Source organism: Tinamus guttatus, unplaced genomic scaffold, assembly GCF_059628265.1.
Source record: "Tinamus guttatus ecotype Peru unplaced genomic scaffold, ASM5962826v1 Tinamus_guttatus_pri_ptg000346l, whole genome shotgun sequence".
Classification (NCBI taxonomy): Eukaryota; Metazoa; Chordata; class Aves; order Tinamiformes; family Tinamidae; genus Tinamus; species Tinamus guttatus.
Genome location: NW_028288880.1, coordinates 251,234 through 266,568, shown reverse-complemented (window position 1 = coordinate 266,568; position 15,335 = coordinate 251,234). Strand labels below are relative to the sequence as shown.

Genomic DNA, 15,335 nt, shown 5'->3' with positions numbered 1-15,335 from the left:
GCCCTTCCATAATTGTAAGGTATTCATTGGGATTAGGCATTGCCTTATCTTGGCCCTTCCTTTCCATTCTGGTGTTTTATTATCATTTTTCTTTTATTATCATATGTTACCTGGAGACGTGTTTTCTACTTCTGTTTTTATGAATTGTCTAGATACCTGCAGTTTGGGGTTCTCCTTCCCAGAGGAGTGTCAAAAGTCTTGGTGACCCAATAATATCTGGGAAGCCTCTTGCTTACATAGAAACTAAAAATTTAACGTTAGCCAAACTGAAATATCAAATCTATATGGGTTGCTACATTGCTGTTAATAATTACAGCAATCTCTTTTTCTCTCATGCATTTTATTAGCCCATATCTTCACACTGATTAAGAATATAGAGTCTATTGAAATGTTTGTATCTGTGTCCTTTAAAAACATCTACAAAACATGAGAAAGCCATTTCCCCAAGGGAGCTTTCTGGCACTTCCCTGGTAGTGCCCAGGATGAAATTTCTTTCCAAAGAAGAAGCTGAGTTGTCTCTGCAGCTCTTGGGTTTTTTCACTTCATTTCGTTTGTGTGTATGTAGATTTTAAATACAGTGTTTGGAAACAAGCATATATTTGGGTTAACTGAAATACTGAATTAGCTAAGAAAAAAGAAGAGAGCAGTACCATTCTTTGTTTCCTATTTAAAATGAAATAAATCAAATCTTTCTTTGTAGTCTCAATATTCCCAATCAAATTTTTTAGAAAACACATGCCTAGGTATTTTCAGTGGGTGAATACAAATAAAGTATTTTCCTGCTGGTCCTATGCTGTTTGTATTTAGAAGAGAATCTTTTTGTTGAAACGAGAGAAAAATTGGTTGATTTTTCCAAAGCTTTGCTTTCCCTGTGATCATACATCTTCCCATACCAACGTTCAACTATAAGCTAGATGTGTGTGGCAGCATGTGCTCTTTGCAAGCACCACATAGATCACACACAACATGCAATCGTGTTGACCCAGTGAATTTCAGGCCCCTCTGGTTTACCAGAGTTGTTATTATTTAATGCTACCACTACTAATTATGCTCATTAACCTCTCCCCAGCCATTTACTGTCAAGGATTGTAGGCTTTCTGAAGCATTCTTAATTGTTAAGAGGACTGATTTATGTTGCTGCTTTGGGGATCTAGGAGAATATTGGTGGGTAGGTAGGTAGGAAGCTAACCACTTAACATGAGATAATTATTTTAGGGAACTTTCCCATAGTAAAATACAAGCGTTTTAAGCACAAAGCACTGAACAAGAAAGTACACAAGAATGTGCTTAATTTGAGCATGCATTTAAGTGGTTTCCTTTAGGGAGAAGTCTGATGAATTTGACTACAAGATATGATTACAGAACTTCGCTGGTTTAATGTTATTGAATTTCAATTATTTCATTAGGGTTATGGTACCATAAAACTGGAGTCATGCACTGTTATAGCAGGACTAACAAGCTCATGGGGTCTGATGCTCAAATTTGTCTCTGGAGGAGTGTTTATTGCAGCAAAAGCTTTTTGTACTAAATGAATATAAATATAAGCCCTTTTTCGGTGCTGCATTTTCACATTTTTTCTACATTACTGAAATGCTTACAGTATTACTTGTTTGTTTGCTAAATGTTACCTATTCTAGGCGTTGAGGTAGCTTTCGTTAACTCCTTCCCTAAAGATTGCAACTTAGCTAGCTACATGTCTGTATTTATATTTAAATATGTGACTGTTAGACTTTCTTAAACGTGTAATATATTGATAGTGCTAAAAATATGTGCTTAACTATCTGTAAATCTGGTAGAAGTTAGGGAGCTCCAGTTTAGATTTCCCCACACTGCACTGCCAAGTGGCCTCAATCAGAAATAGTTTTCTCACATGCAGCTCACTCATCAGCCTCTCCTCAGCAGATATCGTTATTTGTATCAAATTATATATGCTGATTTTTTTTTGAAGTGGACTACTGTGCCCACCAGGCCATACAGATTTCTGCTGCATTCACTGCTGTCACTAATTGTACTGCTTTCTAATGCCTCTTACCTATCTATTTTACTTGAAAAAAAAGTCTTAATTGTTGTGTGAATAAGTACATATGAAGTAGAGTTAGTACTAATAATAAATACATACAGCTGATGAATAAATACAACTGATAAAAACCAACCCCTCTCAACCCCAATCTGCTGTGTTGCGTAAAACACAAGTATAGTTTTATAACAGAAATACTTTTCTTAGAGCTTAATGCAAAGTCTAGGATGAAGTAATGGAGATTTAATTTGCCTTCAGTACCTCATTTGAGATCAGAAATTAAGCCTTTTATCTAGTGAATTTGGAAATTCTTAACTGCTTATCATGTATCTAGCTAATCTAAAGTACTGGAGATTCCCCGCTCCTTAGATTACATCAAATTCTTTTACAAACTGCTAATAGGAAAAGAATTGTTGACAGGAGAATAGAAAACAAACATTTAGACTATCTCTCTGGATTTAACTCTTAAATCTTCTGAGTTTCAAACTTTTTATTTTAAAAATTTAATCACACAGCAACAAGGCTGTTGACTGTCAGATAACGGTGACAGAAGGTCTTCAGTGGTAGGAGTCACTTGCATTTGTGTTGCTGTTGCATTGTTTTGTTGTCAATGTCCAGCTTAATCAAGTTATTGAAATACATTTTTCAGCTGAATAGGGACAGAACCTTGATCCCATTACAGTTGCAATAAAAAGCAGTAATATATGAGCAGATAAAGCACGTGTGCCATAGCTACTTACATGTAACATAGTAGGTGTAAGTAATGGGAAGTAAATTTAAGGACTAAATATAAGGATTAATCTGTATGCAGACTGTTGAAGATAATACATTCACCTAATTAATAATAAGTGGTTAAAAAAAAAAGAAAAAAACACTGTGACGGAAAAGAATTGAAATAAACTTAGCTAATTTTTAAAATTGTATTTATTTTTGTCATTATGTCTGTGTATTTTAGATCAGACATTGTGTATGTTGTCCTTAGATAGCGAGGTTAGGAAACTTTGAAAATCTCCATTTAAATTTTTGGACCAAAGAAGGTAGCACTTTAGCTGACTTGATTTGCTGATAGAAGAGAGAAATGGTTTGAAAAACTTAGACAAAGTAGGCAAAGATGAATCTGGAAAGTTTGTGTGTTTGCCTTGGTCAAGAATATGTAATTTCATACAATTTTTATTGTAAGCATACAATTTTTATTGTGAGATTCTGACAACTTTTATTCAAATTCAGTGTCTATTTATGTAAAGATGATTAGAGTCATCAGGAATAGATGGTCTTAGTCTATTTATACTTCCTAATAATCAGCTTTTGGTTTCACTGCTTTCTTTAAGTTTGAGTGATAATTAAAAATAGCCACAAAATCAAAGCACGAATATTTTGGTTGACAAGAAACTGGCAATGAAGAAATATTTAATTTTGTTATTAACCTTGTGAACTGGTTTTGTTGATGTTGAATAATGTGTTATTCTTTAGTTAGTTATATTAAAGCTGTCGGTGTACAGGCTTGAACATGATATGAGTGTATTTGAATACTTAAAATACAAAGTAAAAGACAGCTCAGCATAAGCAAGACAAAATTTGTCCCAGGGTTCAGTTCGTAGGTGGTTTAACTATAGTTAAATTCTATTGTATATAATATATATATAATATATATATATATATATATAAATATTCTATTCTGTAGAATGCAGCAGCAGCATGAAACCTGGAAATATATTTACACACTGAGCCCTCAATTTCCACAAAATTTGTGATTTTTTTAGGAGTCCAGCATCTGGTATTAGCCCCTGAGGCACATGAGTTTGATGTGTGCCCATACAACACTCAATAAACATTTTTGTCTTTTTTAACATAGGTGCATGTAGATTGACATGCATAAAGTAAAAACAAATAGATACATGCACACATACATCTGTTTTTATTTGGATGTGACAAAATTTACATTTACTCATCCAATTGTTTGGACAAAATAAGGATTATTACATGCATAAGGTTCATTTTTTAGAAAAAGAGCAGTTGCTAAGAACTTTTTAACATAAGATTTATTGAAAAATAAACTTCCAGCCCTCAAAAGAGACCGTTTTTTAAACCTATGCAGTAGAGGTTTTTACATTGTCTTCTTTCTGCCTTGGAAAAAGTGTTAATGGAAATTATACGATGTGTGTTTCCATGCCTGCTACAAATAGAAGCATACCACTACCCTTGTGGTATTGTCTTAGTTTATTTATGATAATGATTCCTTGCTGTTTACATGCTGACTACCTGATCAGGCTTAATGTCTAAAAACAGATTTAAACATCATATATATCTGCCGTATGGTTTGCTTGCATGTATAGTGCTTTTAGTATGTTTTTCAAGATACTCTAATCTAAAAAAAAAAATTTATGCTAAAGAACGAGTCATTCATCAGGAAATCCTCTTTCAATGAAATGTGGCCTGAAGTTTAGATTTCTTTCCAAGTTAAAATATGTCAAAAAATTGTTCAGGTTATTTGTGATGTAGAATGTACTTGTAGATGCTTATACATGACAGGAGCTCGTGTTTTCCTTTTGCAAGGAGTACATAAATGTTTCTACAGTCAGTGTCATGTTTTAATAAAATCATAAGATCTGGAAGATATTTTTTGACAATCTTTTCTGAATCCCTTGATACTTCCACATCAGATCAAATAGCGTTATTTTTGGTTTCAAAAATTACTTCCCTGCTTGATGACTGTTTACAAAAGACCTCTTTGTATTGTTTTCCTATATTGCTGCCATAATCCTTAGGCATAAATGTGTATGAGCTCTTCCTATATCAATCTCGTGATATTTTTGGTGGATTTATAGAGATGTGTAAAATCACCTTTCCAATTTTTTTAAAAAATTGACTTAATAAAAATAAAACTTAAAACAGGTGAGAATAGAAAAAGGCTCGTTATTTTTCTTATTACTACTGTTTACATTATTTGGTTCATGCTTTTATATCCAAATTGACATTAGACACATGTAAGGTGCCCAATTTGCTTATATTTCCAGGCAATGCGATGCCAACAATTCTTCTAATATACATTAATATTTGTTCCCCCTCAGTATAGTAGGATTTTCATTCTGTGTGCCTACTCAGTTGCTGGATTTTCTCCCACCAGAGTTAGAAAGTGCAGTTAACAATAATAGACACTTTGATCATGGGGAAACTTAAGTTCTTCTGACATAATAGTAGTCTTTTATTTTAAAAAATATATTGCTGAATGGTGAATAACACTGGTGAGTATATGTCCTCAAAAGTGAGTTCATTTGGTCTAGGTAGCCCTATTTCTGAGAAAGATAGTAAACTATATTCATTTATGTAATCCCAGCTGGGAATCTCAATCAGGTTCAATAAAAAGTAACTGTCATACTCCTCAGAAGCAAAAATTATGCAACCTAGCCTAAAGAGAATTTTGCTGTTTTAATAAAGGTAGGTAGTCACTGACTTATAATAAAATACATAAAATTAGAGTGTCTTCAATCTTTGATTTCTTTTAAAAAATGTATCCCTCCCTTTTCATCAAGTGCAACAGAATCATTTATGTTTTATTTCACAGCATGACAGAATATATAGGAATAGTGTATTTTCTACTGGAAAACTATCATATAAATACAAATTAATTTTTTTTCATTAGCTAGCTAGCTTTCATTTCTAGCAAGAAATAGTCAATTATAAACGAGGCTGTGCGTTCATTGGAGAGTGAAATATATATATTTTTTTCAAGTCTCAATCATATATAATGAAATCTCTCCTTTGAAATCCAGTGTTAGGATGGATTTTGAAACATACTGACATTTAATAAAATCTTAGTTAAAATATGATCAGTTATTTCAAGTCTAAATAAATCTAGGGTAAAATTCTGCACCTGCACAAGATAAGTCTTTACCAAACAGTTATTCTTATCCAATTAGGAGAAAAGTGTGTAAAGAAAGAATTTAATTTTTGAGGACATTTCAGTTGGTAACCTAGATATTATGTATTTTAGGTCTGCCAGACAGTGTCTCTTGAGGAGGATCTGTAGGAATAGGATGTCTAGGTAACTAGAGGAATCAAAAACCTCAGGCTGCTGCTTCAAATTCAGACTTATGCCCTGCTTCTGTGACTGGCTTATGTTTCTGTAGCCCTTGGCTAGTAGTTTACCACAATGGTTCTTTGGCCTCTGTGAAATGAAATGATAAGTCTGTCTGAATCCCATCTGGGATAATAGACTGGTGGTGTATTAAAGAATATAGTAAATTAATGATCACAGAGAATATGAAACTCTCTTTAAATCCCTTCAGGTGTTGGCTGACACAAAACAGCAGAATAAGTTGAAGTTTATACTGTCAATATTCCTCTATTACTTTGCTGACATCAATCCTGTTAACTTTAGAAATGAAATCTCTAAAGGAAACCTATGACGTACTGTAATTCAGCATAAAAAATCACAAACAGAAGGGTTTTATATATAATTTTTATTTCCGTTATTACAACTATCAACTTCCAATACTAGAAGATTCTGAATAAATAATAAAACAAACAAGGGCAACTATTAGTGGCACAGTAATTTTGTATATTCTCATTTTAAGTAATCAGGAAAGCAATCACTATTTCAATTTCTGTTAAATACTATTTGGTCAGTTATAATAAATGCACAGCAATAAAAGGAAAAATTAGCTCAAGGCTTCCATTTGGGAGTTCACTAAGGTTTTATTTCACATTGTCCTCTTAGATGGTTTGCCACAGTGTTCCTGATTCTTTTTAAAGGGCCCCTCGAGGATGCCATTGAGGATGAAGAAGAGGAGTGCCTGTCTGAGGAAAACGATATTATCTCTAAAGAAGACTTTCCATTGGAGGAAAGCTTTTCTGCAGAGTTTGAACCTGGGAATCTGAGCTGTGAAGAAGTGGAATACTTTTGTAATAAAGGTAATCATCGTAGCCCATCTTTTGAGGGAATATTGATGTAACTGTGTCCAGATGGTCCAAAAAAATTATATGGTTTTTAACATTTAAAAAAGTCCTATTAATATGGTGCTTGAAAAATAGGAAAATAAATGACTTTGGAAGTTAGTCTGCAATGGGGTAAGTATTTAAATGTGATGGAAGATTCCCTTTTCAGGGAGGTGAATCATCCTGCTTTAATGTTATTTTCTCTTTATTTATGCATAGCAGAGGTCTCAAAAGTCCATTATTATCAGATATGAAGCTAACAATCCAACATGTTTGTTCATGACTTCTTTTCCTAGGAAACCATTCTAGAAAAACAGAGTCTATCTATAGATACTAAGGGTTAAAATACGGCTTATAATAGCACTTACTGTGTCTCATAAGAAAAATAATTATTTGTGAAAAGATATCTTTAAAAGTTACATTTTGATGCATTACTTTCAAATTATAGCACATACATATATATGTTTTAGCATGAGCCACACCAACCCGTTCTTAGTGCTCAGCCTGCAAGATTGTGTTGTTTTCAGTTTACAGAAAAAACACACTATCATTATTGTTATTTAGAACATTGATTTAATCTTCTTCTGTCAAGATTTCCACTTGATCGCGTTATTGTTTCTCTTCTGCAGGTAAGGGTGTCTATCAAATAGCTGGAATTATTGTGATGTTTTGTTAGTCCATAACCACCTCGGGCAGTTGGATATCAATGGTTTTCTGCTTTTGGTTCTTTTGCCAATATTGGCTTACATTTTCTCATGATAGCTTGCATGGTTTATTTTATTTTATTTTATTTTATTTTATTTTATTTTATTTTATTTTATTTTATTTTATTTTATTTTATTTTATTTTATTTTATTTTATTTTATTTTATTTTATTTTATTTTATTTTATTTTTTGTCCAAGGCGGACTAACTAGAGCAAATCAGTCTGAGTAATCAAGTAGTATGATGGCATAATGTTAGTCTTCTGTCAGCAGTGGGGAGGGCAAGGAAATATAATTTCTACATGCTTTCTATGTAGTTTACAAACTTCTGAAAAAATCTTTTTTTTTTTTTTGCCCTGTAAGTACTTGATACTTAGTAAGAAATAATCCTAAGAGATCAGACCAGTCTATTCCATAGTTCAGGGTTCCACAAGTGCTGCAAAACTTGCCGTGAACTAAATTCCAGATTACAAATGGTCTCAAACCCACAATACAAATGAGGGAGTCCAGTGCCATTATAATTGTGCTGTAGAGAAGTCCAACAACTGCTGTGCATTCATTTGTTGCTCACAGGCCTTTTAGGCACTTTTTTGCTTACCTGAAAGCAAATGTTTGCAGATACTGGTATTAAGTAATTATTATTTAAACCTAAATTTGACTAATTGTCATACTGGCAACTCTTGAGTTCCTTCTGTCTCCATTAGAACACTATGTACCATTCATATCAGTTTGAAGTACCTGTTTCTCTGCTCTGCTTGCTCGATTTCCAGGGCCCAGCAGTGGAAATACTACCATTCAGCATGAAATTCACACAAATGTGTGCTTTACATTTTGGTTTATAGTAATGATTATTGCATAATCATATTGTATTTCAAGTTTTCTCGTTACTGTCCTTTATTGGGAACATTTTTCAGGAAAAAACACTGAATCCAGGGCATTGTATTTAACAAGGTCAGGAATTAAACAAGATTAAATTAAATTATAGGCCATATTAACCTATATACTACTAAAAAGTTTCTTGATTCTTCAAGCCCAGAAGCTTTTGACTGCCCAACACTTCTTTTCTCCAAGTGATGTCTATTGTAGTTTTAAAAATTCTTCAACTTACCCCTGCAACTGCTGAAGAGGAAAAGTAGAAAATTTCTGAGGATGAAGGGTCACATAAAACCCCTAATCTACTTCCAGCTGAGGCAGTGTGACAGAAAGTCTCACTCTGAAGTAAGTAGAAAATATACCCTGCAAAAGGATGGAATAGTAGACTGCAAATCTGTTGTTTTTTAATAATCTCTTGGCTCCTTCGGTGTGATATCTGAAGTTATATTAGCATGTGGCCATGTGGGTCTTTTCTGAGGAAAAAACACAAGAAGAGAAAACTAATCTTTCTTAGTTTGAGTTTAGAGTACGTTAGTTAATACTAAATATAGGACCAATATAACATGATTTTTATCACAAGTCTGGTGATTATTAATATTTTTTTTCTTATTTCTTTTAATGCTTCAGTATTGAAATCAAAAGATAATTAGAGATTTTTTTTCTCTTTTAAAATAATTTTGCCTTAATGTCATGACTAAAAGTTTGAAAATGAGAAATTTAACAATTAGCTTAGAGAGTAGGGAGCAAATAAATTATTGTTTTTTTGAAGGCTTGACTATGATTTTTATTTTTTGCTCTGTAACACATTGGTGTCCTGTAAAACACAGATATCTTCAGAGGAGGGAAGAATTAAGGGTTGTCTGTGTTTCTGTATCCTTTTTTAGAGAATATCAGAATTTGCTTGGGAACCCTATGCAAACTCTGCGTTTTTGTTTTGTTAGTGTTCACCATTTAAGGTTCTAGAAGGTAAAGGGAGTTTCTTGGATATAATCTGTCCACCTGTCCTGGCTCTCCTTGCTTCTTCTGAGGGTGTTTCTTCCTAGTTGACCTAGAAGAAGAGGACAAAGGAGCCAAGGCAGATTCCAGGAGGAATGCAGAGACTTGGCCAACGAATGGCACAACTGCTGAGGAGGGGATGTTGGTGAAGCTCTTTCCATATGATGGTTTTCCTGCTTCCCCACCTGCATAAATGCAAGGAACCACAGAGAACAACGATTTTTACCTATCAAAACTAGACACAAAAAGCAACAATTCACCAATGAATGATTCATTGAAGTGAATAAAAGTAGAGGACGTGCATTCACAGCTTGATAACTTAGGCTTTTCAACTAGGGAGATTTTCAGTCAAACTATGCCTGATTATACTGTAAGCAGAGACCTGTCTCTTGTTGTCTAAATTGCAACTAACCTTTATGGAGCCTTCCTTGTCATTCCCACCTTATTAATTGGGTTTTGAGAGATGGATTCGGTGGAACAGTTGCCAGAATTAGAAGGCGCAGGCAAAAGCCTCTGCAAAGTGTAAAACAAATTAATCACATTGAATGAGCTTCATGTCATTTTACGACTCCCCTTTTTTCAAAATTATGACTTTTGGCTATTATTTTTGCCTTATGCTTTTACTCACTAATGGCTTTTACAACAGGAAATCTGGAAAATTCCATCCACCACGACTTCTTTTGCAATGCCACAAATAACTGTGCTACATGAATATAATTGTTTCTAGCTATTGACATTTACAGCCAAATATGAAGAAATGATAAACATTGAAGAATGTGTATGTTAAAAGCAAAATGGACATTAGGAATCTACTATTTATGAGGTGTGGCTTTTAAGCATATAACTGTGATATATTAACCTTTTTAGGAAGTTTCCTACCCGAGACTGAGTATTTTTGTAAGTGCCTTTGAATAAATGGCATTTAGATGTTTAATTTGTTTGCAGATTTGACACTGAGTTTAGGGGAAATAGAATATCTTGGAAACAACAATAATAAATAAAAAATAGGCATGGAGCTACACATCTGCGCTGCTTCATTTCTTTGGAATAAAACCCCAAAATTTGGTAGGAGGAAGCCTTGATGAAAATACAATACTTTTGGTCAGTTTGTGACCTTGGAAAGTGCCATTTATGCTTACATATTAGCAACTGATCTATGGGAATATCTGAGTAATGAGAATATCTGATGGTGCCATCCGTTGGCCTTGTATTGGCCTGCAGTGTCCATTGCTAAGGATGCTTTTCTCTGCAGTGGGTATCTGGAATCAGAATCCGAATCAGATTAAGATAAATTCAGATTAAATTCAGATTGAGAAGATTTATTAAAGTCGTATTAGCCGGTGCTTTTGCTTCTGGCAAAGATGCTGATGATAAGGAGGAAATAGCTTGTCTCCTATGCAGAAGAGTGATAAACTGGATGGCCCAAAGCCTAGAAACTAGAACCTATAAAACAACTTTCTCCTTTTAAAGGTGAATAATGAGGGAATAAGGAGATGCTAACACAGAGTAGTAGTAAACTGGAGGCCTGAAACAATGATAAAAGCAGAAGGGCAGATATAAAACAGGTGCACAACCCAGAGAACAATACAAAACACAAGAAGTTGGAGGTGATGGGACCAAAAACAAGCTGAAAATACAAGTTGGTTTTGACTATAAGATAGCTGAGTGGCAGCCTTTTGGTCTCAGGCTGCTGCCTCACGTATGCACCCTCAGGAAAACACCCTCAAAATTCCGCTTTTATTTGGAAAGTTTTTGGAGGCAGCACCTGTTACGGTCCAAAATGGTGGGGAGAACTGGCACCTTGCACCTTGTCCCCTTCATGAGGTGGGAACTGACTAAACAAATGACACTTCCTTTATGCCCTTCTCAGCAGAAGGGTTCAGCGAGGAATTAACTTTCAAGGAAAGGTTATCTTGAGTGGTTAGATCACTTGAGATTAGTAGATAGTTAAGTAGCTGTGTTCAGAGAAAGAGGAGAAAATGGAGGAAGGGCTTTCATCATGAGAGAAAAGGCAGGGCTATTTTGAAAGCAAGAGGCATATGGACAAATATACGTATCTGATCACTGGAAGAAGAAGACCTACCGGTTTCTTAAAGTCGTGATTTACAAGGATCTCTGAATTCTTTTGCCCTTTTCTTGTAGCTCAGCTCTTCTGTTTGCCACTCATATGTAGGGTCCCAGTGAGTTACTCCATAATAAGGTAGGGTTGGCAGCAGATCTCAGTGGATGGGGTCTGAGTGGCCTTAATGTTGGTGGCGATAGGTTACAGAGCAGATGGCTTCTAGACTTTGCTGCTAAGTGTGCTTCAGGTGGTGACAGAGGAAGCCACGGCAGAAATGAAAGATGGGAAGAGGCTGATTTATTCGTGAAGCAATGCTTTTATGTTCTATAGTATCTTTAGAGCAAACCATCATGTTTGCCCATAGCAAGTTAGTCTGCTGACACCCGATTGAGGTTCCTGTTCCTTGGGTGTTTTTGCAGGAGGAAAAGAAATGCAGTGCCATCGGGAATATTCATCTATATGTTGTAAGTCAGCAAGAAAAGAATTTGGGGAATATAAGGGCTTTTGCATACGGAGTACACATCTATTGCCATAGTTGCATATTTTGCATGGGTAGTGAGAGATGAGCTCAGAACCTGGACTGAGTTTTCTGCTTATGTACCATATTTTGCTCATGTATCACTATTTTGTCACCAGACCAGCTTAGGACTGGATTTTTTTTGTGTTAAACCATGTGACCTGGTTGTGCAGTCAGGCTTGAGATTCAGGGAAGCAGCTGCAGAGGGGAAAAAGAAAAAGCGTATACAAAGCTGGATTCTTCTGTGCATAAATCTTTGCCTTCATACCTCATGTGCAAAGCTCTCCTGCTGCCATCTATAATACCAGTCCAACTCTTAACACCCTGGAAATTATTTCTATGTCCCCTTTTCTTCTGGTGTGTGAGTTTCTGTATATGCCTGTGTACAACTGTGTAAATATTCTTTACCTCTTTCATGTTAGTCATGTAATGACTAAAAATATGCTTTCTATTTTTTCTATTTCTGGATCAGAAAGTAGATTTATAGCTTTTTTTTTTTCCTCCCAGAAACCTTTTTAATCAATAATGTTTCTCTCTCTTTTTTTTTCAGTAATGGATTTCATGACACATTTCTACCTCTTTTGCTATAGCAAGTGGAAGTAGGATCAGCATAAGGCAGCTATACCATAATCACTTTGAGCTCAATAAGGAGATCTTTGCAGGCAACTTTGTTCTTATTTCTTAACGGGATTAAGAAGCTCAGCTCTTTAAATTCTTGCATATAACACTGACATTTCCAGGGTGTGTTTGGACCAGGGAGTTCAAAGAGAAGGAATAAAAAAGAAAAGCCAATATGACTTTGTTTTTTACCTTGCTGGAGGAGCTGTTTGTGCAAATCGCCTATAAGCTTATTGACCTGAATCTTTGACTCCTTGTTTTCTCTGGATTTGGCTGGAGTGTAGACACTGATAGAGCACTGATAGAGGTGATTGCACAGCCCTCGGCTTTGCTTGGCACAGGAGCCCACCCCCCAGCCTGACATTATCTTTCCCTGGCAATACTTCTGTTCTCCCGGAGCTCATACTCCTTCGTTTTTATTATTACTTTTTTTCTATTTTAATTCATTGCATTTTCTTTATGTAGATTTTCCAAATGAAGGGCACATTAATTCCTTTTGGTAAGCAGAGACAGGAGAGGGCATGGATTTGTGATGATGTATTTTCATCTCCTAGGATAAACAGGAGTCCGCGTAGCTGCACCATGCATCTCCTTTCAAAACCACAGTAATTAGCTCTTATTGACTTGTGTGTGTGTCTGTGTTTCTGTGCTGGATTGTCGCATTCTGCAGAGTGGATTTCCCACGGGTTGATCTCTATCTGCTTCACCCGAGACAACTTTTTCTTTGATTTGATTTGGTTTTCTGAATCCTGTGTATCTAACCTGTATCAAATGCTGAATATCGGTGAGGAGTGAAGGGGAACTAGAGAATCTCTGATATTTGGAAGGATGATAGGTCGTAATTAGATTGGATCCTGCCAAGAGGAGAGGAACCCTTTTTCTTCTGAATGCATTTGCCTCATGCTTTACCTGTCCCGCTTTCTCTCTCTCTCTCTTTTCTCTTTTTTTCCTCTTTTTTTTTTCTTTTCTTTTTTCCATTTCTTGTCACTGTAGCTCAAAGGCTGACCTCCTTTCTTGCTAGAAGGGGAGGGAGATATCTGAAAAATGTTGCAGTGATTTAGAATTTTACTTTTTCACTGTTCACTTGAGAGCACTGAAAGGCTTTCAGAATAGCTACTGCAAGATACCCCTTACGTAGCTTTTGAAGCCATATTTTCAGTCCTCCTGAGATCCGTGTCAGTATTTACATCAAGTGTGTTGGAATTAAAATCTGGCCTTAATTAGACAAGCAAACCCTTCTATAATCGAGAAATGGAATCATTGGTCATTAAGAAGAAAACTGTAACACAAAATGAAACGAGAGAACCAAATTTCAAAATTTAATAGTCAGATAGAAAACATTATTTTAACTGTACGGAATTATAAAGTGAAAGAAACACTTAAAAGCTTACTCAACTTTAAGCATTATATCAAAGTAACTCCAGCCTTCTCAGTCAGCACATTTTGGTTTTCATAAGAACAATGAAATTGTGAGTTTTATCGGAGTTATGAGTAAGGGATTATTTGATTACAAGAACTGTAATGTCTCTGTAACTTGAACTTGGATTGACTTAAATTTGAGCTCAAATTTGATGGAATATGAATTGCAAATTAATAAGGGTAATCTTCTTTAAAATATGAAATGCACGAATGACAAATTTCACTGCATATTCTTACTTTGTATACCATACATCTGCCTATAAATTTCAGTTATAATGAAGGTTCCTTTTGCCCTCTTCTGATTTGGTGCTCTTGACACAATAACTCTGAATATTTCTGAAGAGTTTTGAGATATTTCTGAAGCATCATTATCAACCCAGGTCCAAAGAGCAGAGCTGCTCACAGGCTATGTGCTGCCAATCAGAAGTGGAAATATTAGCAGTAATTTAACTCTCAAAGAACCCAAATAAAATAACCAAAGCAAATTGCACATTTATGACCTCATTGGATAAATATTTATATAAAAAAAAATTATTGCTAGTTGGTTGTTAGCGAATAACAGGAGAAAAAAAAGAAGCAATTACTTATGAGGGCTAAATCTTTCACTTTGGATTGTTTCTTGGAAGTCTAGACTGTTTTTGGAACTCTGCATAATGCTGCATGTACATGGAAACACAACTCTGACAGTACAAACCAGCTATTTAGAATATGGAGCACTTGGAATGTCCATTATTCAAAAAGTCCATGAGGCTGTTTGCACCAAAGTAAATTAAAATTTTACTCTGTAAAAAGATATATGTGACTAGTAATTATTTAGTGACATATGGAAAACAGGGCGTGTATGATCATGAATGATTTTGATAGCACATTATAAAATAAGATTTTTCTCATCTGGATGAGGAATTTTAATGAGAGATGTAGTTCTGCAGTGGGGAAGGAAGAGAATTCTTATTTAAGTTAAAATATGAACATGCCGAAAAGTCTTCTGACTTGCACTTTGAAACTTGCTAGGTTCTCTCTGAAGTCATCTCTTTGTTCTGCTTCAGAGAATTCTCAGAAACTCATGGATTGCTGATTTCCATCAAAATCATTTTTGGAAATTATATTTAGGACCCAGCAAATTATTCTTCATGTTGGAGCATCTAAGTACCTTTACAAAAATACCATGTTGCTTTTCTGAGACCACTGCTTTGAG

At 35.0% G+C, this 15,335-nt stretch overlaps 1 protein-coding gene across 2 annotated transcripts in view; it reads left to right on the top strand.

The window, feature by feature from the left end:
• The window catches only part of ZFPM2 (zinc finger protein, FOG family member 2), a 288,963-nt gene that overhangs the window by 52,691 nt on the left and 220,937 nt on the right, over positions 1-15,335 (top strand). Inside the window, exon 2 of one of the 2 annotated variants that reach the window (XM_088529791.1) lies at positions 6,770-6,928. The exons of the other annotated variant lie outside the window; for it this stretch is intronic. Coding sequence (XP_088385917.1) covers positions 6,770-6,928 — 159 coding nt within the window. The remainder of the gene's footprint in view (positions 1-6,769; positions 6,929-15,335) is intronic. 2 annotated transcript variants of the gene reach the window in all.